General features: G+C 39.7%; 1 protein-coding gene across 1 annotated transcript; it reads right to left on the bottom strand.

The window, feature by feature from the left end:
• Window positions 1-7,738: 7,738 nt before the first annotated feature.
• On the bottom strand, window positions 7,739-19,119 carry LOC137283399 (uncharacterized). The gene is made up of 3 exons (XM_067814863.1): window positions 18,917-19,119; window positions 18,002-18,697; window positions 7,739-7,808 (listed from the first exon to the last, which is right to left on the bottom strand). The coding sequence occupies exons 1-3, from the start codon at window positions 19,117-19,119 to the stop codon at window positions 7,739-7,741; spliced, it is 969 nt and encodes a 322-aa protein (XP_067670964.1).
• Window positions 19,120-27,994: the final 8,875 nt, after the last annotated feature.

A 27,994-nucleotide genomic window follows, 5' to 3' on the forward strand; every position in this document is an offset into this window, starting at 1 on the left:
CCATGCTCTGACTTGTCCTCAGCTCAAGGTTAGTCTTTGCCTTGATCTCTCTTTCACTACCACTAGATTTATTCTTACCTATTCGTCGATGTTGCCCAATAAATCATAGTTTTGTCTTGCTCATGTCTATATCTTGCTTGAATCGCTTGCCCTTGGCTAAACGTCTTCGCTTATCCCCTGTCCGGGAATGTCTTCATGCGGCTTGGTAAGCCATTGTGTTCATCTTCCACTGTCTTGATTTTGTCCAGAGGCTTTATTGAGACTCTGTATCGATATCCCTTGATTGGCCCCGTCTCCACGACGCTTTGGCATGCCCCTCACTTGGTTATGCTTGCTAGGGATGTGTGTAGATGTTACTTTAACTAGCCCTTGTATCGAATATGCTAGCCATTGCCTACCACGAGCACTCACCATAGACTGCCGAAGTACAACGTGACTGTCTCTATCATATTGGCGTTGTAAATGTGTTCTGATAATCCTAATACATGTAAGTAATATGACATCTAAACACAGTTCACATAAAAATGGTATGTGTGACGTGATAGGTGTACACCGACATTATTACAGAAATAGGTACACATGCTGTTATGTCATAGCAATTTGTGTCATAAGTCTACTTAAGAGTATTCAATGTATCTCTTGATGACTTGCACACACACACATTTGCGATAGTTATGTCGTCCTGGAACATGTAGACGTAGGTGATGTGGGTCTCTCACGCGACTCTGTCAATTACTGTAAAAGCTGTAATATTTCATATCCACTTATAAAGTATCACGATCCCCGGTTTCATTCATATCTCTGTCGTGAGCGACAACTGCGCCAGGAGAAAGCAATGGATAAAATGGTTACATAATCTTGGCAGTGATGAAATGCAGTGTTATAATAACAATTAAGATATGCCACACTGCCACCCTCTCTCTCTATGTATGTATGTATGTATGTGTGTGTGTGTGTGTGTGTGTGTGTGTGTGTGTGTGTGTGTTGGTAGGTAGGTAGGTAGGTGCGTACGTACGTACGTATGTATGTATGTATGTATGTATGTATGTATGTAACATGCAGCTCTGACTGACATCGACATCAATAACATCTGGCAAATAATCAAAATATCAGCCTCGCTTTTGTCAAATAAACGTAAGTTTGTTCAAATAAAACCAAACCTGTACTTGAGAGAAACAGGAGGAATGTTGAATTAGGAAGAATATCGGTTCCTGTTTTTCCGACACTATCATGCAAAGGATTACATAAACGGAAAATGGAACGCAAATGTCGTGCGTTAGAACACATTTAACTGAAATATTGTTTTCTCACAAGAGACGTTCAATTTGCCCCTCAGACTGCTCCCAGTACCCTGACGTTTATCTTATTGGCATTTCGTTGGGGTATGTGTGCTTTTAAGAAGCAGTGTTTGTGCACCAAATTATCTAGACAGAATCGGGGTTATCCAGTGTCCTCTGCCAGAGGTAGTAAGCATGTCAAGATATCCAGTTTCATGAAAGCTCCGTTTGATTATGATGGATACCATCAACCCGTAAGCCACAAACTTCTTGCTCGTGGTTGTAAATTGACGACTGTTATTAGATATGTCTTTACACCATAATATGTGTATGGAGAGAGGTATCAACTTCAGGGGTGTTGAGGGGCAGAACCTACCAAAATTGATTGTAGACATTTATTTGGAACCTGAGAGCAAGCTTAAGGATGAAATCTCACGGGACGTCATATAGAGAACCCATTGACTACATACGATAAATACGTATTGAAGGTCAAGCCTGTGTATTAACAATGTAAAATTTGTTTGCATGAACTAAGTTCATTAAATGTAACTTAATCTTGGGAAGATGTCTTCTGTTCCATATTTTTAAGACTCTTGAGGACACCGGATTAGAATATTGGTTGTAGGAGGCGATTATTGGGATCGGGTGGTCAAGGTCCCTGATTTGCCATCGTATTCCAGTTCCGTCCAAGAAGCTGATGACAGCAATGCCTGGTTTCTTAACTGATTACATACCGACTGACGTCATACATCGGCAATGGTGAGTGCGGGAGTTAAAATGTATCGTCAGATTGGCAATACCGCAGTCATATCGTCAATTTAAGGTAATGAATTCATAATGGACACAATTAGACTGTAAAACCCTGCCAACGAAGAACAGTGAAATATCTAGATTATCACAGAAAGAGAATTAAAACGAGCTTTGAACTGTAAACCATGACATAACTGTTATGGACAATGCAAAAATAAAAAGTAGCTGATGATCAGCAACAACTAAAGGTAGATCACCAGACTAGGAACCATGGGGACAAACGGTACCTTTGCTAACGGCATGGGTCCTTACTGGAATTGCACCATCCCTTCAGGCATAGATGATTGGGCACAAATATAGCCATAAATTGAAAACATCATCGACAATATTTCAGCCATATCCTGACGGGAATAATTAATGTATGCATAATAATTAATTGTGTTACTTATTTTCCGCAATTTGTATTGTTATTGATTATGACATTTAGTCAATATTGGGTCAGAATGTTTAGAGTTTTGAGTGATAGTTATTATGGGTCTCGTTTCGTATCACGGTAATAGTAGTTTAGGGGTACGCCTCTTAGGTACCGCTTTAGAGTTGCCTCCCCTTAGGCGCTCTTCTCCATATGCGTTTATGTTTTTGACTGTTGGTAAACACGATCGCTCCTATCCTTTTTGAGGAGTGGTAGGGCTCGCTTTTCTGTTTTAGTCTGTTTGTTTACTTCGTCTCGTTTACTGTTTTATCACTTATACCCTTTGATAAGCATGCTAATCTTACACCATTATAACATAAACCCATTATCTAAGCATAACGTGTTTTGTCTGTCGCCAAATGATATCAACATGGTCAGTTTGACGTGTCGTAGGGTAGGTGATGAAGAATCCAACTGTGGGCTGGCGTGATGCAATGTCTATTTGAAAATACAATCTTGTTACATAACTGCTAACTACACAAGCCCGCGTTGCAGAGTATGGTGCGACATGACATACACACGAGATTTGTGTCAGTTTCCGAAAACCTCTTTGTCTGTCGGTTTCCATTGAAATCAGCTATGCCATAATGCGACGTCATTTGTGGCAGATTGGGATTGGCTGTTCACCAAATACAGAAATACTAAACTATACATAATTATAACACGCCATGATAAGATTGCTGCGTCAGTGGGTACTTATGTGCATCTGAAACAAACGCTTTACGTCACTGTCTGACCAGATGTCACTGAATATGCACGTTGATGATTCCACATGCAGCATTTGTGTAAAACCTACATTACTGATATCTGAACATCCTAGTGTGTTGTACGGAAAACAGTAAATGACTATTTTGTTCCGATATTCTTCAACCTTTTTTCACTCTGTCCGCGTATTTATCGGATCTAATCGGCTCCATGCTAAAATACGAAATCCCAACACAATCCTTACAGATTTTGACAAAGCGGTAACGCTTTTTTTACAGGGAGCTTTCTCTCGAGTCGCGTAGTGAGTATAATTGATGCTGCTTTGCATTGTGTCTAAATGGGTCTGTCATGTCTTTACTTTGAAACCTAATCAATATCAGCTTGCCTCAACTGAGATTTCTTAGGCTTAAGACTCAACCATGGGTTTTTAAAAACGTTTTACGGGATTTCTAACTAAGTCAGCGCTAACACACTTGCCAGATAGAAAACCAATTGTCGTTATTTAACACTGCCACGGATGTGATTTATTTAAAACAGTTAAGGCAATGGTATTTTCAATGAATCATGTAATGAGTATTCTTTAAATTGGCCATTTATTCCAATGCGTACAGCTTTCTGTATTTAGCCAGGTAACAGCATGGAGAATAGAGTGAGTGAATGAGTTTAATGGATGATTCGTCAATTTTTCAGTGACATTTAGGAGTAGCATAAACATTTTGAACTTTCAAGAACAAACATGCAACCTGCATTGACAACCCACCCAGCTTGGGGCGGGTTAATAGAAAATATCAACGCCACAGAGCACTCAGCCACACATCCGTCGAAACAGACCTCACTGATAACACCACGTAAAAGACAAAAGACAAACCCGATGTGCAGGCCAAAGCTGTTTGCTGAACAGAGTTACGTTTCTTAATCGTGTCAGGATTTGCTAACTGAATAGTGATAAGATAGTAATTGCATTTCGTTTGTCAGCATCAAACACGTGTTTGTGGGTTACACCCAAAATGATAAATATCAATCGGCGACCTGACCAACTATTGGCCGCGTTTATCCATGACTTTTATCACAGAGATAAACGGACTATAGAAGCGTAGAACGAGGTTCACTCACTACTGCACAGAGCCTTGTGGTAAATCGTCAGTGGCAAAGAGATTCATCAGCTGATGACTGGGCAGTGCTTCACCAAAGGCTTTAAGCGTTTATTCCGACCCTATTACTATCTACGCGTATATGTTACAGTTACATTGTGAAATCAATCATTTCGTGAAATAATTAAGACCACAGCAAGTGTGAAACAAATAGGTGTAAATGCTTCAAGCTGAAGTGCAACAAACGAGGCCACAATAGTGTTAACTGTTAGTGGCAATAAGTAACGTTGGGATTGTGATCCACGTTTGTATATTACGTTATGAAGAGAAATTTCATGGAATGACTGAAAGTATATTGACTGCTACACAAAATGATTAAATGAACGTATGATGGAAAATAGCATTTGTGTTATCAGTGTTGTGTCGGATGTTTAAACGCTAAGAGTAAGAGAAGAAAGAAAGTTGGAATTAATTGGCATTAACTGGGGAAGAATCTTGCCTTAACCACCCACTAGTACTGTCAAAAGTGAGCTCATTCTATAGTTCTACAACGTGCTCTTTCAAATCCCCAGTAGCACATTCATATACATTGCAGGGCACGAACACATAGGATTATTTGAGACAAGTGAAACTAATGGCACGAGAAACACAAACCATATATCGATTTGTTTGAATTTTCTGCAATTCCAGAAAGGAGAATTAGAGTAACATCTGATTTTTCATCCTTGCAGAGACACTTTCTGTGGTCATTCGTCCTTTCCAATGCTGTGGATGTAGTTACAAAAGGTGATCACTTCTCTACACGTACATTCCATCTAAGGTTGTAACATCAAACATAACATAAATAGCTGTTGTTTGATACATAAAAATCGGATTCATGTTTATATCGATACATTATGATTTAGAGTGTCAACATAACATCTAAAAAGCTGTATGATCGAGTAACACTCTTCCCATTACGCAGTGAATTACTCCATCTGATCCAAACAATTGTGTCTTTGTCCAAGCCAGGAATGCCATGTCTATGACAATTTTGAAAGCTTTCTTGCTTTATCCTTGACAACATGGCATCCATGTATTTTCTCATACATATGTACTGTGGTTGTCAGCGCTTTGAGCATTGCTCTTGTGTGGTGGAAATCTGCGCCATATAAACAATTCTATTATCAATGTTATTTCATGCCAGCAACATCATATGACTTGAATGGTATGTAATGAAGAGTAAAGCAATAAAGGTTTCATAAGGGTTTTATAACGGTGAGTGAGTGAGCCACCTCTGCAATATTTCAGCGATGTATAATGACGAAAAACGTTTTACGTACCCAATAAATATAAGTTGTTAAATAATTAGTTAGCGAAGGACTGTGCAATATCTAGAGTACCGCATATGGTGTCAAAAGCTAGCATCTAAATGCAAAAGTATTTTGTTTACGAAGACAATGCAATCCATGGGGACTTAGAGTACCTTAGCTACCTGGATGGACCCTATTTGGATAAACATCATCCCTCGGCCTCTGCTGACTGTAGGGAAAGTTAGCCACTATTAAGAAAACCGATATACTATGATTAAGAATATTAGTAGGTTTAAACTGACCATGGGAGCTTTGGGACTTACGTTCACTCTCTGGAGGACAATAACTTTACAATACAACAACCCCCTTTGAGGGTACGGCCACTAACAATCTCGGTTACTAATCTACACTACCTATCTTACTCCTATTCACAAAGTCTTTATATATCTCCTTTCTGTGAGCTACAGACAACCATAAGTATCATTATCAAGTAACGTGGCTTAAATGCCAACATTGTCGAAAAACATTACCTTCGGCGCTTCAGGCAGATGCTCTATTAACTTGACCACGGATACGACCGTGTAACAGATGCGTGGATAGTCGACCTCAGAATGGATCAAGTCCTGAAATTATTTGATATTGTTGACTTAGATGCACCTTTCACCCACGAACATTGCATTCAATGTCCAATTACCCATTCGTTACTCTGACATAGTGATGACCGTTTACAGTTTACCTGACACAGTAAAAATGTTTACTGCCATTGCAAACATAACAAATCTTCCTCTCTCACTCCCTCACTGTCTGATTCACTCGAGCTCACTTTGTGAAAGCACTGTGACATGAAATCAGTACACGAACAAACAAAACTATCCTCCAAGGCCAGGCATTGATAATCTTGCCGTATTACTTAAAATATTCCGAAGAACGCAGTCGACGAAATTGAATCAATATAATAATCTCCATCTTCAAGACCCAGAAGCATTCATGTTGTTGCCAATTCTTTCCTTGCTCTCAATCCATTGATTCCTCTTAATTTCGCTTTTTTACTCATTACAGCTCGGTATGTCTTCCAGATTAATTTCATGAAACGGATAAAGATAATATCCTCCGTGTGTTCTTTAAATAACCTGAGTGTTGTGCAAATACGACCAAGCTTTTACTTGATGAAAACAGGAATAATGTTGAATTACGAACCGTTTTCGCTTCCTGTTGCATGTCATGCCAGCGATAGAAGAACCTGCTTTTGGAATAGAACCCTCACATTCATGCTCTATTCAGTCCATTATAAGCGCTTGTTGACACAAACATTGCTTCCTAGAGCATTTAGAGGGTTCAGTCGTGATGCCAGTCCTCCACTGAATAGAACAGATGACACATTCCATACTGTGGTCATGCTTCCAAATATGAAAGGATAATATAACGAACTGATTCACCGGTTAAACTTTGAAACATTAAGTAGCTTTCGTCAAGTTGACATGCCTGTAGTGTTACTTGTAACATTGTGGCAACATACCAAAATGAGGTTATTATCCATGACCTTTACATCCTTCTGTTTCCCCTGACAATGATGCGTCCATTGTAGTTAGAATGATGAAAAATACATTAAACATTGGCTCCGGTTTCCACTTTTGCCGTCCTAAGTGTTTAACAGAAAATCTCAAAGATCGATACCAAATATGAAGCGCGTTTTAAACTGTGTAAATTGTAAGCGCCAAAGCAAACAGGTCCAATCCCGCAGACAGGAGAGATGAATGTTCACTGAGAAATACAAACGACACACTGTTTCGATGTTCTGTGGATCTAATATCTGTAATGGTAAATCTGAGATATGTGGCACAATGGTACGTATCACATAATTGAAATCAACAATCGAGAAAGCCAGATGTTTTAGCAGGCAGTATTAAATATATTAAAGATCATAGGAAGTGCATATAGATGTTGCATCAAGAGAAAGAACTTGAACAAACAGTATGCTGGCCAAGGCACAGACAACTGTTATACCACAGTGCAGTTAACACTGTTAATACCGAAAACGACTTTTCAGACTGTTATGAGAACTACTTTACCTTTACATTACGTCGACGATGCTTAGTTATCTTTCGTCGAAGTCTTCTTTTTTGATTAGCCGTTGTCGGCTTTGACCTGTCCTCATCTCAACGCTGCTTCGTTAGCCTTCTCCTGTGTCTCGCTTTCCGGAGCACTTGCCTTAGACGATGACCTGTCAGATGACATCAGAACACAGTACGCATAAAACTGGCAGAACTATGTACACATGCTATGATTTTATTGGAATATGTGTCATAAGTCTACCCAACAAATTCGATATATCTCTTCATGGCTTAACCAAATCTTGCACACACACACATTTGCGGTAGTTATTTCGTCCATTAAACATGACGACATAGGTGATGTGGGTCTCGCACGCGCCTCTGTCATTGACTATAAACGTTATAAAAGTTCATATCCACTTATAAAGTATCACGATCGCCGGGTTCATTGATTTCTCTGCCGTGTACGACAACTGAACCAGGAGGGAAACCTGGAAAAAATGGTTATATTAGTTTCGGCAGTGATGAAAATAAAAAAATGCTGTTGATGGAATATCACTGTCGCCATGTTAAAATAACAATGACGGTATGGAAGGAAATCTGATGTGACGGTTCTTTCATGAATGACTACGTCCTAATGTTATTTACAGAACTACATGAGAAGCCACTCAAAGACGAAGACGTACCTGTATGTGACATTCCTCAGGACCAACCGTTTCATGGTTAAAGTTGCAAAGGTCAGCTGTACGTTGATAAACACAGGAAACAGGCATGTACGTGTTTTTAGTAGTCGATGTCCGGATTTTCCATTTGCAAACGCGATTCTGTAAGTGAAGATTAGAAGATTTCAGACTGCTTTAAAGCCTTACTGACGCCCCGAATCCTGCAACCCTGACTGTAAATCTTTGACCAATAGTAACATGATACCATTAAACACATGGGAAGTCGACGGGGTATTCATTTTCTCAAAGAGCCAAAATTGCATAGGTAACCAGCTGAATGGCGACTGAAACAAAAACAAGTCAAAGTCTTACATCGACAACTAGTGGATGTGAATGGAATTAGAATTAGGTTTCCCACATTGTACAAATTCTATCTGTGTCAAATTCGTAAAAAAATATCAGAATTGGTTGCAAGTATTTAACTGTTATACCTGCCAAAACCCAAGTTTAAATAATATCTTCTTTCATTGCGCCGGGTTTTGTATTTGTAATTACTGATTATGGCGTCCTTGCAAGTTTCCAATCATACACACTATCAGATAGGGCTGTAGACAGCTATGGTACTTTTGATTCAAAATAGGATGTATGGCTAGATTTGTCTAAATTGCTAACAGCTGAAGGAATGGTGTAAATCCAGCTAGAGTCCATACAGGAAGGAAATGTACCTTAAGTCCCCATGGTCCTTAGTATGGTGATCTACCTTCAGTTGTTGGCATCCTATAACCCATTTGTATATTGTATTGTCCTCTGTAGATACATTATTTTAGATCTAATCACTAGTTTTACATTCTATGATATCTGTGATATTCTAATTAGTTTTACTGTCCTTCGTTGACATGTTTTACAACGCATGTGTTATTAATTCATTTGTATGTCTATGATTAATTGTCCCCGTCACGATATGGCTGCAATATTGCCGATGTGACGTTAAACACTAACTCACTCATTCACTCAAAATGGGCACTCACTGGTACTCCCAAAACAGCTACTTTTGGCTATTCTTGACAGGTAAAGTACATAAATACTAGTATGTGTAGTATCAAATGAGCATGTCATTACATAAAACAAAATGAAGAAAGCTCGATTGTTAGGCGTTTGACATATCGAGGCTTGTCTAAATCAATTACAACATGCAGCTCTGCTTGACATCAACACCACAACATGTGGCAAATAATGAAAATATCAGCCACGCGTTTCTCAAATAAACGTAAGTGTGTTCAAATAAAACCAAACTTTTACTTGAGAGAAATGTTGAGGAATACTGAATTAGGAAAAATGTTCGTTTCCTGCTGCACCGACATGGTCGTGAAAGGATAACAGAATCAGAACATGAAATAGAAATGTCACAGTAGGGTTCGTTAAAACACACTTTATAAACAAATATTGCTTTCTCGGTCGGACGTTCAATTTGAGCTTCAGATTGCTGGAAATCTTTGCTCACATTGTATTGGAGCAATGGAGCTAAATATAATGAAATAAAGTTTCCTTTATGAAAGAAAATCGATAACATGCAGACAATGTCGACGCTCATTTAAAAATGGATATATGGTAGTTTTAGCATCTAACGAGAAAGAAATAAACGTAACATGATTTGATTTCGAATGTTACCCCTGAAGTCTCCTAATAGGTGATCATGGGGAGGGACGTGGCATCAAAACATCAAGTTAGTGTGATGAAGTGGGCTCCCAGTGCCCTGGCATATATCCTACTGCTACTTCCTTTGGATTTGTGTACTTTTAAGCAACAGTCTTTAGGCACCAATGTATCTACATAGAATCAGTGTCCTCAATGTCCTCTGCCAGAGGAAATAAACATGTCAAGCCATCCTCCATTGCCAATTTCATCTAATCTCCGTTTGATTAGGATGGATATCGTGTATCTGTAAGCCAAAGGACTCTTGCCCGTGGTTGTAAATTCAGGACTTTTATACATTACATTACATTACATTACATTACATTACATTACATTACATTACATTACATTACAGAGGAATCTACATCAGGCACGTATAAGTGCATAACCGTTTCGTGTTCAGTTTTGAAGGTCATGTAACATTTGTAATTGATTCAATACAGACTGCCGTCATATATCTGTAATTCAGTTGAGTGCAGCGTTGAAGGACAAGCTTCATTTTCTTCAATACACTAAGAACATAATCAGTACATGTACAACGAATTTAGTGAAACAGAAGACTTAGAGTAAAATTTAAAGCATCCAATAATTTGATGCGTCACTGTCAATGTTGGATATCCAGCACAACTGAGATGAAGACAGTACAACCAAGGCACATTCTGACTCACAGAACCGCCCAAATGCTGTATTATCTAATGATCTGTCCACATGATGCCACAACCATCCTTTAGTTCCTGATATCCTAAACAACGTTGTACTTGTTCCCAGTACCATCCACCGTCGCAATGTAATATAACATGCTCTTTTTGAAGAATCGTATGGTTTACTTTTCAGTTTAAGTCTATTCGTTTACTTCGTCTGTTTTACTGTTTCAGCACTTATATGCTTTGATAGGCATGTTAATTTTATCGCGTTGTCATCATAACATAAATAGATAATCGAAGCCAAATATGTGTTTTCTCTGTCGATATATAATATCAAGATGGCCAGTCTGACGTGTCGTATGGTTTAGTTTTCTGTTTCAGATAGCGTTTCAGTTCCTTATCGACAATAACAAGAGCTTCGCGTTCAGTCATACTAATCCAGATGCCCAGTATGCCACTGAATGAGAAACCTATTACAATAAAAGTCTTATGTGTCGTCTTACGTGCTCAGTGGAACAGATAATACCAACACAAGATCCTACGCTTTTGTAAGACTATGTACACACATTTCGATGATATGCTTAGCGTCTCAAGTATTGTTCCTAAATCCAATTGGATCTATACTTCCTTTGCTTTTAAGCTATTTCTGTCATGAAATATCTGAGTAGGCAGTTTGTACTGTATGCTTAATACATCACACGATGGTGAAGAATCCAATGCAGGCTGATGTGATTGAATGTCTATTTTAAAATACATCTCAGTTACATAACTGAGAACTGCACACGCCTACACTGCACAGTATTTTCGCCTAGTGTTTTATAACAGAAAAGTATTCTTTTTTGTGTTTTTTTTTATTTTCCAAGCGACTGTTGAGTTCGACTCAAGTACAGCATGATCCAAGCCACGTGTTCTGGCTCAGTGGGTACTTTTGTGGACAGCTGCAGCAAATATTTTCACGTTATTGAACCTTCTGACTGTAGTTGAATGTATGCGTTAATATTTCCAAAGTGGTTCATTTGTGTAAAAACCTATATTTATCTAGACAGCCTAAAATGTTGTACGGAAAACAGTTAATGACTAGTTTTTTTCTGATATCCTCCACCTCTTTTTCTGCATGTCTGTGTATTTATGGGATCTAATCGCTTCCATGTCCAAATACGAAAACCTTGGCAACACAAACCAATGTGTGTTTTTTCACAATCAGTTTTGTACTTAAATGGGTTTGTCATGTCCTTACTTTCAAATGTGATCAAGATCAGTCCGCCTCAGCAGAGAATTCCTACGGTAAAAACATGGGCACTAGAAAACCGACTGTAGTTGTTTTCACACTGTCAGGGATGTCATTTATTTAGTGAGTGAGTGAGTTTAGTTTTGCACTCAGCAATATTCCATCCTCATGTCGCAAAACTATCAAAACACTGTTTGCGTAGCCATATTTGATTGAACATGTTCTGACATTGTAGAATTGAGCTTGCCACATTTAGTGAGAGATTTTGTTAATTTTCTTCACACATGTTTTACTTTCTTGTGTCATTTCGGTATCACATCTCAATGGACGATGAAACTACAGGTACACATGTGCCAATCAGCATCTTTTTATTTGAAATGCGATTACAAAATCAATATTGTTTATGCGTGATCTTTCTTGTCAATGTAACACGCAACAATGTTCCAACTCCAACAACTAGAATTATACCTAAAACAATCTATCTATAGAGGACAATGCAATATAAAATGGGCTATAGATTGCTAAAAACTGAAGGTAGATCACCATATTAGGTTCTTTTATACTGAGGAACTACTACGTTAATGCAAGGATTGCGAGCAATCACCCCGTACCTGATTGTTCGGAGTCAGTTTCGAGTGAGTTAAGATTATAAATCGCAATATTTCAGTCATATCGTAACTACAAAGAGGGTATAATTTTGCAAAAAAAAAATGAAGGTACATTGTTAAAAAGATGTCATCAAAGGACAGTGAAATAACTAGTTGATCACCGATGTCAAGTTAAAACTATTAACTACACAAAACATTTTTACTATAGATGACAATACACCATAAAGACAGGCTAGATATTGTTAACAACTGAAGGGAGATCACCATGCCAGGGACCATGGGGACTTACAGTATTTTTGCTTTCTGCATGGACCCTAGCTGGATTCACACCGTCTCATCAGCTGTCAGCACGTATATACAATTTCGCCATGCATTAAAATAACATATTCTACGGCCAGAAGGAATGGTGTGTCCTAACTATTCTGATCCGTTGTCATTTCCTTGAATGACATAGTTTAACGATGACTAGTTATGTCCTCACAAAGGAAACAGAATGATATTGAGTATGGTTTACACACCGTGTCATTGAAATGCTATGACATCAGTAACTTTTGATAAAGGATGGGTCTACAAACAGTAAATGCTCACAATATCAACCGTAGAGTGCAGTTCTAGACATTACGTAACTAAATCATTAACATACACAACATATACAAACTTGCTTTTGTGCCAATTTTTATTTCGCAAACAAGGTAGGTTTAAAGCCATTGTTGATGCTATCGACGTTTACCTGACATCATGAACAAATGAGTTTTGACAATGGATTGTGGCAACGATTTGGATGACTTTACGCAATTCAACTCGTCGGTGACAATTCGTGTCAGATACAAATCCCTATTTTACTTTTCCCGGGGTTTCCTTATGACGAACACTTACGTTGCCTCTCTGTCTGTGATATGTGCCACAGTATCATAGTCATTATCACTGATTCAAAAACACATGTTGGATTTATTCAGAAACGTTCAGATGGAAAATAACGTTTGTGCTGTCAATTGTTGAGTGTTTAAACTGTAAGAGAAGAAACAATGCTTTAATACACAGTGAGTGAGTGAGTGAGTGAGTGAGTGAGTGAGTGAGTGAGTGAGTGAGTGAGTGAGTGAGTGAGTGAGTGAGTGAGTGAGTGAGTGAGTGAGTGAGTGAGTGAGTGAGTGAGTGAGTGAGTGAGTGAGTGAGTGAGTGAGTTAAATTTTATCGTCACATCGGCAATATTGCAGCCATATCGTGACGGGAACAAGTAAGAATGACATTGTGGAATGAAAGAATATAAGTAACTAAAAGCCTGTTAACGAAGAACAGTAAAACCACTAGTATATATCACAGATTTCCATCTAAGACTAGTAAGGAGTTATAAAACAGTTTAATTATAGAGGACAATACAACATAAAAATGGACTATAGAATGCCAACAACCGAAGGTAGATCACCACTCTAGGGGCCATGGGGACTTACATTACTTTAGCTACCTGCATGGTTCCTAGCTGGATTTCCACCATCCCCTCAGTTGTTAGCAATTTAGGCACGTCTAGCCATGCATTTAAAAGGACACATATATTACGATTAAAATAGCAGAGAGTTTGAATTTACTTGGAATGTTTGTGGGCTTACGTACCCTCTCAGGAGGACAATAATTTTACACTACTTTAACCCCCCTCGAGGATACAGCCACTAACAATCTTTGTTATCAATTTAAACCTCCGATCATAAAATATTTATCTATTTACAAATACGTTAGCAAATCCAATTCTTTTAAAAATGCAAAAATTAAACGAGAACTTATGTTACTAAAAAGATCTTTCATAGTTGGTGATTTGAAATATTTATCTCTTGTGATGGAATATTCGACACAGTAAAGCAAGACATGCTTGACTGTGATTATTTCATCACAAGGGATACAAAATGGAGGATCCTCACCTTTCAATAAATATTCATGTGTATATCTCGTATGGCCAATACGACATCGCCGCATGATGACCTCTTCAAATCTTGACTGGCAACCCAAATAGGTATAACCAACAGAAGGTTTTATTGCATGTAATTTATTAATGCCCACTTGGGTGTCCCACTTCTTCTGCATCAGATCATGGATATAACATCTAATGGAAGCTTTATAATCAGTGTATGGAATAAGAAGTGGTGTCACAGATTTGTTGAGAGCTGCCTTGGCAGCAAGATCAGCCATTGTGTTCCCGAAAATGCCTACATGGCTGGGTAACCAACAAAAGACGATGTCGTATTGGCCAGTAGCAAGATCATTATGCAATTCAATAATGTCAATTAAAAGTGGATGTTTGCAACAAATATTTTGAAGAGCCTGAAGGCAAGAAAGAGAATCTGAATAGATTATACACTGTTTATGTTTATAGTGTCTTTTAATATACTTAAGAGCCATTAAGATGGCGTTAGCTTCAGCAGTAAAAATAGAGCTGTTATCTGGCAATCTAGACGATATTGTTCTGGATCCAGTGACAGTGGCACAAGCCACTGCGCCACCGTCCTTGGACCCATCTGTAAACAAGGATTTATATGCCTTATATTTAGTATGTAATTGATTAAATTCTTGTTTATATTGTAGTTCATTAGTGTCTGATTTTTTAAAGGTGGTCAATGTTAGGTCCACTTGTGGCCTAACCAACTGCCGAGGAGGAGAAGAAAGAAGGTGGGAAGGAGCTATAGTAGCCAGATCAATGCTGGCAGCAGAAATAAACGGTTTTATTCTTAAACCAAGAGGTGGAACAAGAGATTTCTTATTGTATAAATCCTCATACAGAGGATTGAAAACACAGTTATATGCAGGGTTTGACTCATTGGAATGTAGTTTTGTGATATACTGTAAGGCTAATTTTATACGGCGCTGCTCAAGAGATGGTTCATGAGCCTCGACATACAGGCTGTCAACGGGTGAAGTACGAAAGGAGCCAAGACAAAGTCTTAGACCTTGATGATGGACGGAATCTAATAATTTTAAGTTGCTCATGCAGGCTCCACCATATACAATTGAGCCATAATCAAGCTTCGAGCGGATAAGTGATCTATATAGATGTAGAAGGGTAGCTTGATCACCTCCCCACTTTGAATTGGACACGACCTTCAATAAATCGAGTGCCTTCAGGCATTTAGTTTTGAGGGATTCGATATGCGGCAGAAAAGTTAAATGTGAGTCGAAAATCAGACCTAAGAACTTGGCCTCCTTGACAACTTTGATGGGAGTGCCATTTAAGAAGAGTTCTGGGTCCTTGTGTGGTTTATATTTGCGACAGAAATGTATACAGTTGGTTTTTGATTGAGAAAATGTAAAGCCGTTTTCAAGACACCATTTGTTTATTTTGTTTAAGCACAGTTGCAATTGCCGTTCAATAGTATGCATATTTTTCCCACGACAAGAAATATTAAAATCATCCACAAAAAGTGAACCATCAACTGAATCATTTAAAACTTTAGCTAAACTATTGATCTTGATACTAAATAAAGTGACAGACAAAATACTGCCGTGTAGGACACCCTGATCCTGATGGTAATGATCAGACAGGGTAGAATCCACTCGGACTTGAAACTGCCTGTCAGTTAAAAACGGTGATATAAACTGAGGCATACGGCCCCGTAAACCAAAGTCATGTAAGTCTTTTAAGATGCCGTGCTTCCAGGTGGTATCATAAGCCTTTTCTAAATCGAAAAAGATCGACACTGCATGCTGCTTGCTGATAAAGGCATTCTTGACAAATGACTCCAGTCGAACTAAATGGTCAACGGTACTGCGATTTTTACGAAAACCACATTGGATATTTGTGATTAAATTATTAGATTCCAGGTACCAAGTTAATCTGTTATTGCCCATGCGTTCCATGGTTTTGCAAACACAGCAAGTCAAAGAAATGGGCCTATAATTTGATGGATCGGTATGGTCACGTCCAGGTTTGGGAATAGGTATAACTATGGCATCACGCCAGGATGAAGGAAATTTACCTGATGTCCAAATGTCATCGAAAATATTCAATAGTGTCTCTAAACAGGATTCTGGTAAGTGTTTTAGGAGCTGATAATGTATACCATCAGTTCTTGTAGCAGTATTATGGGATTGGTCAAGAGCAGTATGAAGCTCATGAATAGAAAAGATTTCGTTATAATCTTCCCCATTATCTGAATGAAAATTGAGAATTCTCTTTTCCTGCTGTTTCTGGTATGTTTGAAATTGAGGAATATAGTTAGCTGAGGAAGAATGTTTCGCAAGTGTTTCACCCAGTTTATTAGCGATATCAGATTTATCCGTCAGCAGTTCATCTCCGCATTTGAGATGGTGTATGCTTGATTTGCTACCCTTACCTTTAATTTTCTGGATCATGTTCCATACCTTTGACATTGGCGTTCGTGAATTTATCTTCGAGACATAATTTCGCCATGATTGCCGCTTGTTTTGCTTAAAAGTACGCCGGGCTTTTGCATTGAGTATTTTAAATTTATTCAAATTATGGACCATTGGATGACGACGGAAATATTGCTCAGCCTTCTTCCGTGCCTTCCTAGCTTGTTTGCAGTCTGCAGTAAACCAAGGTTTACGTATGTGGGGAATGATAGAGGATTTCGGAATACATTCATCAGCTATTTTGTGAAGCCTATCGGAAAAGAGCTGTATAGAGTCGGGAACATCAATGAAAACATCTGGTGTTAGCTTTTCTGAACAAAGAGTTTCATACTGTTTGAGAGGCATTCTAGAAGTTGCTGAGATAAAGATGACAAGAATTTTTATGGATGATCAACTTCTTTATTGCAGGGTAGCGACGTTTCGGTATAGATTCTTATACCGTTTTCAAGCGTGTGGGGAATGGCAGGGGGAGTATGTGATGACAATACAACAATAACAGGATTAACAATAACTATTTGAGGTAACAGTACATTAGAGAAGTGTTGAGGTAAGCTGATTAAGGACTGAAGCCAGCGGGTGAGTTGACAGAAGCCAGAGTGAGATGAGTGGATTAATTGGTGGAAGCCAGGGTGAGTTGAGTGGATAAATTGAGACTGGGGGCCAGAGTGGGTTGATTAATTAGTGTTAATGATGCAGTTGAATGCCGGAGAGACAAAGACGCCTTGATCCCTGTTGATTGTTGGGTTGTGTCTGCGGATTTGTACTGCTTCAGCAAGTTTGCGTTGTTTGAAGTCATGTTTGTTGCTAGCAAGTGTTGTGACAGTGTCCCAGTTGATGTTGTGGTCAGGAAATTTGGTGATGTGTTCCGAAATGGCTGATTTTGTGTCACCTTTGTTTGTGGAGGTTTTGTGTTCTTTGATGCGTATGTTGAGTGGTCTGGATGTTTCCCCAATGTAGTTGCTGCCGCAGCTGCAGCTGATGTTGTAGATGACGCCTTTAGGGTGTTGTTGTTGTGTACAGTGTTTCCTACCGTTGGCCTTAATGATTGTTTTGAGGGGTGTTCCTGTTGTAAAGTAGGTGTCAATGCCTGCTTGTTGCTTGAGTAGGCGACTGATGTGGTGTGATGTTTTGCCGGTGTATGGTAGTGAGATGCGTATGGGAGCGGGATCAGACTTGGTAGTAGTGGGTTTGGGAGGTGGGTTGACAGTGGAGTTAATGACACGGTTAACAAGTTGGGGAGGGTAGTTGTTTAGTTGAGTGAAGACATGCTTGAGATGGTTTAGTTCGGGTTGAGGAGAGACAGAGGATAGGTTTAGGGCACAGCGGGTGAGGGTAGAGATGATGCCCGTTTTAGTTCGGAGTGAGTGGTTTGAGTCAAAGTGGAGGTATTGGTCAGTGTGAGTGGGTTTACGATAGACAGAGGTTTGGATGGTGTTGTCAGTAGTGCGGGTGACGAGAACGTCAAGGAAGGGGAGTTGTGAGTTGCTTTCAGTCTCAAACGTGAACTGAATGCGGGGGTGTTGCTGGTTAAGGTGCTGAAGGAGAGCGGAGGGGTCGTTAGCTTGGGGCAGAATGACAAAGGTGTCGTCAACCTTCCTGAACCAGCAGGTTGGTTTAATTAGTGAGGAACTGAGGGCTTGGTGCTCAAAGGAGGTCATGTAGATTTCAGAGAGGATGGGAGAGAGAGGGGATCCCATGGGCAGACCATGGATTTGCTCATAGAGTTCATCACCCCAGGTGAAGTATGTGGAGGTGATGGAGTTAGTAATGAGCTGAAGGATGGAGTCAGTAGAGAGTTTGGTGTCCAGAGGGGAGTTGAGGTTATCAAGGCGGTTACGGAGGATGTGCAGGGTTTCGTTAATGGGAACACTGGTGAACAAGTCCACTACATCATAACTAACGATTTTTCCAGGGTTTTCAACAGTGTTGAGTTTCTCACAGAAGTCAGTAGAGTCTGATATGTAGGAGTCCGCGGTTTTGCCTCAAGCTCCCTACGCACGAGCCACTGTGAAAATCCACAAGAACCCTCCTAAAGCCAGACTCCTTGTGTGTTCCAGAGACACAGTGTTTTATAACACTGCCCAGCACCTCACGAAAGTTTTGGCCCGTCTCGGTGGTTCAGTTTTTTTCCCAGTATGGGGTTCTGGCACAGATTCTGGTCTACGATCAACTGTTTGAGACTGGGGGGTAGATGGTACATCAGTCTGCGTGTCAGTTGTTGAAGTTACTGCACTGACCGAGTAGAGGAGTGTTTGCTGATCGGTGACCCAGCTAATGGCTGTCTGGTACATACTATCCACTTTTTGGATAGAAGAAGAAACTGCGGCAGAATATGGTTTTGTTAAATTGTTGTTTTGTGTCTGGTCGGCAACTAATTTTTTGGCCTCAGAGAAAGAAATGTTGTTTGAATATTTGATTTTAATAATCCTAGATTCTCAAACACTGGACATTGCTCAGAGTAAGATATATGCTCACCACTACAGTTTGCACATTTCATGGCATTTGTACAATCAGTGTTCTCGTGATTTCCACTGCAGCGGGAACAAATTGGGGAGTTGTTACAAGAACTTGCCCCATGACCAAAATGCTGACATTTATAACAACTGAGTGGATTTGGGATATATGTATCCACACCGATGTTAAGATATCCAGCTTTGATGGATTTGGGTAGTTTGGATAGCGCAAAAGTAAACAGATAGGTGGTAGTAGGGACAACCCTGTCATTAACCTTTCTAGTGAAACGTTTCACGGATGTCACCCCTTGAGTCTTGAGTTCTGCCACAATCTCCTCTTCTGACATGTCAGATAAACATTTTGAACGATCTCGAACAATGCCTCGACACGAATTTAATGTCTTGTGGACAGATACAACAATCTCAGTATCAGCAAAATGGGTTGCTTTGAGCAAATTTAGAGACTGCTGCCTTTTAGCACATTCAATCAACAAAGAGCCAGAACGGAGACGAGTAATATTTTGCACAGTGCCACATATTCCTTCCACAGCCTTAGAGACAACAAAGGGGTTTATCTTAAGCGGGAGACCCTTAGCACCTTCCACAACCAGAAATCGTGGCCATGACTCTACCTTTAAAACAGAACTTTCATCATCAAAAGACGAAATAGTGTCTATATCAATATGACGTCTTTTAGTTGAGTACCGAGAACCAGTGATTTGTGGGGAAGCCATGTTGAAGGTAAACATTCGACATCCCTGCTCCCCACCCGCCATCGAGTGTCAACGAGGACAGTGCTGTAGTGGAAACCAACGACAAACACTAGGGCTACAAGGATGTTATACTCAAGCAATATCAACACAGGTAGCAAGTATTGCCAAACAGAATAAAAGTCAGGTTGGTTCAGACCCTACATTTATTTGATGACAATTTGAACCTGGAGGTCAGTAGTGCCAGATTGGCCCGTGAGCCACCGCCTTCTGGCATAGGACTCTAGGCAGTTCAATCAATAAATAGTGTATATATTTGACATAGAAACGGCCAATACCCAATAATAGTTAAAATGTGCAAAATACAGTCACCATGCACAGGGCTTGGCGTGACCAGCCGATTGATAGAATCGGGCCGATTCTACCACCCGTCTAGGTGAAGTAAGGGCCGAAGTGGTGTGTTGAGCAATAGGAGCGCGGTTCCAGACTCCTGCTGCCCTCAACCACCAGACTACCGTCCTCCACCGACACGGGACGCAACTCACGGCAAACGGGTTGCTGGATCAAATATCCCCCCGGGTCCACAACGGGGGTGTCGGCGAGCTCTTTGCGTTACCCAGCACCCACCACGAGGAGGTGGCTCGCCACGGGTGCCCTTTAATACACAGACAGCTGTCATCCACAATATGTCTGTCCTGAAGTAAGATTATGATGTGTCTCACAAACACCATACAAACTGTTTGACTAGACTATAGTGTGTGTCAAATAAGTGCCACATAAAACTACGTCTTTGTTAAATGAGTAAGAACGCTGTCCCAACCATGCACCAGTATTGTCAAGAATTCATCTCATTCTTTAATGCTGCAACACGCTCTTCTAAATCTCCATAAAACATTTATGAAAGGAGATACATTGCAGAGCACGAAAACATACGATCAAATTTAATTATTTGAGACGAATGAAACTAATAACCAGAGAAATCTAAAAAGCTATAACGATTTGTTTGCATTTTCTGTAATGTTAGGAAAGAAGCAAATTAAATTTTATAACGCTTGAATTTCCAGTTTTTGAAATCACTCTCCACTCGTGACATTTTCTGGGCTCATTTTCCGATGCTATGGATGTAGGTACAAAAGGTGATATAAGATTGCATATAATAACATGTCCATATATCTACACACGTTCACAACGATTGGGGGTTGTAAATTAATAGCAGCTTTCATAGTTGTTGTTGGACAGGTAAGCATCCGATTTATATCTATATTCTTACATCATGACTTTTTATTAAATGTCACATTCACATCTACGAGGCTGTACGATCATATGACACCCTTCCCACACTGCTGTACAGTTTTCCAGCAGTTCCATCTATTAACGTCTTCACAGTTGACAATGTTATTTCTGTGACGATTCTATCTCAACTTATGACGTTCTGGAATGTGATCAAGGATGCAGCATCCAAGGCCTCAACAATATTGCACTAAGTATATTTCTTATCTATTGGCGCATCATTGACTATTTGTCCGGGGCCCTTATTCTCGAAAAATTGTAGCCCTAAGGATTCTTACATTTGATCGTGGTCAGTGTGTTAAGAATGGATTTAAGAAGTTCGTAAGGCTACGAAAGTCTCAAGAATAGCTAGCCAGTTTAGGTAAACACTTGGCTTGCCTTTGCATACTTTTTTCAAGTGGCACAAGCGAAGATGGTATGCTGGATGTCGTACTATGGATTTGCTTTTAACATACACTGGTTATGATAAAGAAACGTTGTTTGTCAGTAGGAATAAAGTGTCAGAAAAATGTACTGCAGAAAAGACGGCATTTTCAGAAATGCAATAAAATTACCCTTCCTCCTCCAAGCTTAGGTAGTATCGAAATATCCAGGTACAAACATATTACGACCTGCGCCCGGTCGTTCAAAACTCGGTTATCTTTTAACCACTGGTTAAATCCTCTTAACCGGCCGTTAAAGTGTTAAAGCCAAGTTTTAAAGCGTTTCTCAAAACATGGTTATCTTTAACCTGTCGTTATCTTGGCGTTAAAGTTAACACACCCACGGACCGCCGGTAAATAGTTAACCATGTTGTTTACATTGGCAAGATGGCATTGGTCATTCAACCGAACGCCGCATTCATGGTGCCGTGTCCATGAAATGACACTCTGTGGAGGCCGGTATTGAGACGCCAATTACGTCACGTGTATAGATCTATCATATTCGGCTGCGACAAATAGATAACTGAATTCCCCATATATTTTAGAATCAAATTACAGGTCTTTGTCACCAATACCAGCTGTTCTAGATAAAATGAAACGAAAGATATTGGGTGTGCTCGAAAGGCTGCGCTTGTTTCAAATGTAAAGAAAGAAAAAGTCCGATTTTACAGTTCGGTGCATTTTCTGAAATTTTCCAACATCCAGCATGTATTCGTTGCTTGTAATGGCTCAATTATGCATGACGAGATTATAATTGCAGGAAATCGAAAACAGATACAATGCAGTGATTTGATAATTCATATGAAATTGTCAAAGTTTCCGTGCAGCGAGACTGATGTAAAATCACGCAGAACGACAACGGTACTGATCAACATTTCTGTCTTCTCCTCTTACGTACAATGAAACCGATGAAACACATATCACAATATCCACGTAGTGGTCAGAATTATTCTGATTACGTACCTGTCATATTTATGTACAAACGATCCCTGAATCAAAGGGAGAGTCCTCACAACACTCTGTGTCACCGAAGCCGCCAATTTGTAAGGAATCGGTCATCGGTACTGTATTGATGTCATCCGTCAACATTGCTGCCAATTTTAGGCAGTTTCTTTGAGGTGAAGGTCGGTTGAACAAGAGTAAACACAATCGCCCTATCGTCAAATGCACTTTCAGCATTGTGATGGAAATTTGGCGCATCGTTAATATTGGTTAATATTGTTGATGTTCTGGACACAATAAAATGGTAAAATCAGTCAGTTTATAAAGAATGTTCCATTCTGACATAGAAGCCGAGGCATTTTATAATGGAAATTGGGTGAGATGCCATGACGTCAACTAAAATGTGGTACTGTATTATTGTAAGCAGTTACGTTATATTTGAAGATATCGCTCTTACCCTGTTAATAATGATGCAAAATTAGTCAACATTATGGGCGCGGTGGGCGAGCTGTCTAAGGCGCCAGGCTACTAATCCAGCAAGTTTGGAGGGCCCGTGATCGAGCCTACCTGTGACCGGGTGTAAAAAAGACTTGGGGTCAGCTGTGTGTGGGCACACTCTTTCAGTGTTGTCTCAACCCTAGTGTGCAGTACACAACCCTGTGCACTTAAAGGAACACACGAATCCGTTGGTAGATGGTGGCCACACGAATACGTGCAAACTCTTATAGTTGTACCAGTCTATCCAGCTGTGGATGGGTACCTCGTAAGGATGGGAAAGCCACATTAACTCGGTGCGGCTGGTAGACTGCAAGAGTTGTATCATCCCCAGGGAGTTGAAACTGAAAATACTATGTGCCGTTGTGATGGATATCCAATGATCGAGGGAAAAACAAGGCGCCCTTGAGCAGTTGAAGTAGTATAGGGAATAGGGGTTCTGGACCACTTTCAAGAAATGTCTCTACAAAGCCTTATTTAGTAAATAAGGCTTTGTAGAGACATTTCTTGAAAGTGGTCCAGAACCCCTATTCCCTATACTACTGTTGAACTAACTGGATATCGGCACTATACAAATATCTAGCCGTATCGTATCGTAAAATACATCTACACAAACAGGAGAATATGGGAACCTCAGAAATAATGATTACATCGGCTATAGTATTTTATATCGCTATTACCTGCTTCTCATGTAGTGTATTGTTATCTTTTCTTATACATTATGAAACTACCGAAACTACGTCAATAATATGACTAGTACTGTTAACACTTTTTTTTCCAAGAGTGTGATCCTCCACCAAAAAATTCCTAATTCTATTCTCTATTGGTTTCAGGTTTTCAGGCGGTGATTTCTCGTTCGGTGCCTCCATTTCTGACATTGACGGAAGTGAACAAACTGTTGCATTATGGGATGGAGAGAACGTTAAACATGTCTTTAACCATGACGTTCAAGATAACCATGACGTTAATAAACGGCAGTGTTATGGACTAAGCAACGCAATTTTAACGTCTGTTTTAACGTTAGCTAACGGCGGGTCAAGGATTTAACACGCGGTTAACCTAGTGTTAAAATAACCTAGTTTTGAACAACTGGGCCCTGGTAGTATTGCTCTTTACGGGAGGTAAATACATTTTGTACCCGAACTACTGAGTTTCTAACTATGTATCATCGTGTCTGGTTGCGCCACGCCAGCATCACGCTGAGATAACTACCGTCACATTTTAGTGCAACACGAGTCCCGCACAGAAGATTATTCCCAGACAATGTAATTGCAACGTGCCTGTAACCTTTTTCCTTGGTATTCGCGGCAGTGTAGAAAATAGACGATCAGATATGTGTGACTGTCTCTTATGCAACATGATCTCCAGTATATGTATTCCAGTCTGATGGTTCTGGCGAACATGAGATTATCAAGGCTTGGGCATCAATGTTCTTTGTTTTGTATTGACACTAAGATGTCATTGCGCTCGACCTCACGTCGAATGGAGCCGGTGCACTGGACAGAATGTAAAGTGTTTCAGATTCTTGGACAGACACATGTATCTTCCGTCCTGAAACCAAAACATACTTAACGCGTTATCAGTGTAATGCTCGGTTGGTAGAATAATGACAAATCCATTTCATTGCCTCGAGTTGGTTACACACTGGTTCCTCGTTGCCATGGGAAAACATGCACTAAAGTATACAGTATCGACAAGGAGGTGTCAATCCTGCTTGTGTATTTGTGCCCACAGCGTTGTGTAAATGGAAATCAGGGGCTTCTTTATAACGGAAATCGATAATTACTTAACGTGGAAGGCTGATGACTTTACAGCGATTATAAAGGCCTTTCACATAGTGTCCAAGGAACATCTCTTCTAGAAGTACATATTTGAAGAACAACTTGAAGTAAGCAGTCAACTGACAATAACGTGCCTGCCAGTTAAACATGACCTCAGAATAACAAGACGTCGAACTGTACAATTTGGCAAACGAATTTACCAACATGCTGAGACAGGTTTGTTACACAGGTGGACGACGAATTACGCAATTGGTGAACATTGCCCTGTAAAGGCACGAGACTTAGACGTCTCAAGGTAATAGGTTAGATACCTTGAACAAGATTGCAGAATTGAGTGGTAACCAAATAGCCTCAACTTGCTGGAAAAGAACTTTTAGTTCTTATCATGCAGTTAAACATACGGATCACCTTTAGAATACGGCACCAAACATCTCTTGAGGGCGCAAGGGTTAGGTTGTCCTAACCTAACCTAACTTAACCTAACCCTAATCACCTACAATTACGTCAAAGGGTATTATGAGGTGTTTTTAAAGGTTGTGGTGCTGTATTCTAGGGAGGCCAAAGATACATATATACATTGGCATATATATTCTATGTCTTAAGTAGTTTGATAACCATATGCTTCAATTGTGCATAACTAAACACAATTCATCTAGGTCTGTAGTTGAGTTGTAATAGATTGTGTCCTTGAACGGTCACTGATACTTTGAAATAAACATCGTTCTCACTTTTTATTGTTCTGTTCCCCCCATTGTAGACATATAATTAGTTCACACTGGGTAACACCGTTAATATGACACAATGGGGAACGATTTAGGTCTATTGAGCCCAGTTAAAATTTTGACTGCCACTGAAACCTCAACAGCTTTCCTTTCTCACTCACTTTCTGATTCACACCAACTCACTTCGTGAATGTACTGTGACTTGAAAACTTTCTACGAACAAACAATAGTACCCCCAAAGGCAGAGCATTGACACAATTTAACGCATTACTTAAAATAATCCCAAGAACGCTGTCGTCAAAAAGATTGAATCAATATGACAATCTCCGACGTCAAGGCCCCAGAAACATACATTGTGCTGCCAATTATTTCCTTGCTCTCGATCAATTCATTGCTGTTAATTTAACTTTTTCTTTCGCATTTCAACTGTGTATGTCTTCCAGATTATTTTCATGAAACGGATAAAGATAATATCCTCCGTGTGTTCTTTAAATAAACTGAGTGTTGTGCAAATACGACCAGGCCTTTACTTGATGAAAACAGGAATAATGTTGAATTACGAACCGTTTTCGCTTTCTGTTGCATGTCATGCCAGCGATAGAAGAACCTGCTTTTGGAATAGAACCCTCATAACCATGCTCTGTTCAATCCATTATAAGCGTTTGTTTACACAAACATTGCTTTCTGGAGCATTTAGAGGGTTCATTTAGAGGGTTTCTCCACTGAATAGAACAGATGACACATTCCCTATAGTGGTCATGCTTCCAAATATGAAAGAATAATATAACGAACTGATTTACCGGTTAAACTTTGAAAGTTTAAGTAGCTTTCGTCAAGTTAACATGCCTTTGGTATTACTTGTAACATTGTGGCCACATACCAAAATGAGGTTATTATCCTTTACATCCTTCTGCTTCCCCTGACAATGATGCGTCCATTGTAGTTAGAGTGATGAAAAATACATTAAACATTGGCTCCGGTTTCCACTTTTGCCGTCCTAAGTATTTCACTGAAAATCTCAAAGATCGATACCAAATATGAAGTGCGTTTTAAACTGTGTAAAGTGTAAGCGCCAATGCAAACAGGTCCAATCCCACAGACAGGAGAGATGATTGTTCACTGAGAAATACAAACGACACACTGTTTCGATATTCTCTGGAACTACTATCTGCAATGGTAAATCTGGGATACGTGACGCAATGGTACTCATCACATAATTCAAATCACCAATCGAGAAAGCAAGATGTTTAGCAGCCTGTATTAAATGTATTAAAGATCACAGGAAGTGTATATAGATGTTGTATAAATAAAAAGAACTTGAACAAACAGTATGCTGGCTAATGAACAGACAACGGTTATACCACAGTGCAGTTAACGTTGTTAATACCGAAAACGACTTTTCAGATTGTTATGGGAACTATTTTGCCTTACCATTACGTCGACGATGCTTGGTTATCTTTTGTCGAAGTCTTCCTTTCTGATTAGCCGTTGTCGTCTTTGACCTGTCCTCAGCTCAACGCTGCTTCGTTAGCCTTCTCCTGTGTCTCGCTTTCCGGAGCACTTGCCTTAGACGATGACCTGTCAGATAACATAAGAACACAGTGCGCATAAAACTGGCAGGATTATGTGCACATGCTATGATCATATTGGAATATGTGTCAAAAGTCTACCCAACAAATTCGATATATCTCTTCATGGCTTAACCAAATCTTGCACACACACATTTGCGGTAGTTATTTCGTCCATTAAACATGCCGACATAGGTGATGTGGGTCTCGCACGCGACTCCGTCATTGACTATAAACGTTATAAAAGTTCATATCCACTTATAAAGTATCACGATCCCCGGGTTCATTGATTTCTCTGCCGTGTACGACAACTGAACCAGGAGGGAAACCTGGAAAAAATGGTTATATTAGTTTCGGTAGTGATGAAACCCCCCCAAAATGCGGTTGATGGAATAACACTGTTGCCATGTTAAAATAACAATTACGGTACGGAAGGAAATCTGATGTGACGGTTCTTTCATGAATGACTGTTACGTTCCTCACGACCAACCGTTTCATGGCTAAAGTTGCAATGGTCAGCTGTACGTTGATAAACACAGGAAACAGGCATGAACGTGTTTTTAGTAGTCGATATCCGGATTTTCCATTTGCAAACGCGATTCTGTAAGTGAAGGTTAGAATATTTCAGACTGCTTTAAAGTCTTACTGACGCCCCGAATCCTGCAACCCTGACTGTAAATCTTTGACCAGTAGTAACATGATACCATTAAACACATGGGAAGTCGACGGGGTATTCATTTTCTCAAAGAGCCCAAATTGCATTGGTAACCAGCTGAACGGCGA

This window comes from Haliotis asinina, chromosome 5 (assembly GCF_037392515.1).
Source record: "Haliotis asinina isolate JCU_RB_2024 chromosome 5, JCU_Hal_asi_v2, whole genome shotgun sequence".
Classification (NCBI taxonomy): Eukaryota; Metazoa; Mollusca; class Gastropoda; order Lepetellida; family Haliotidae; genus Haliotis; species Haliotis asinina.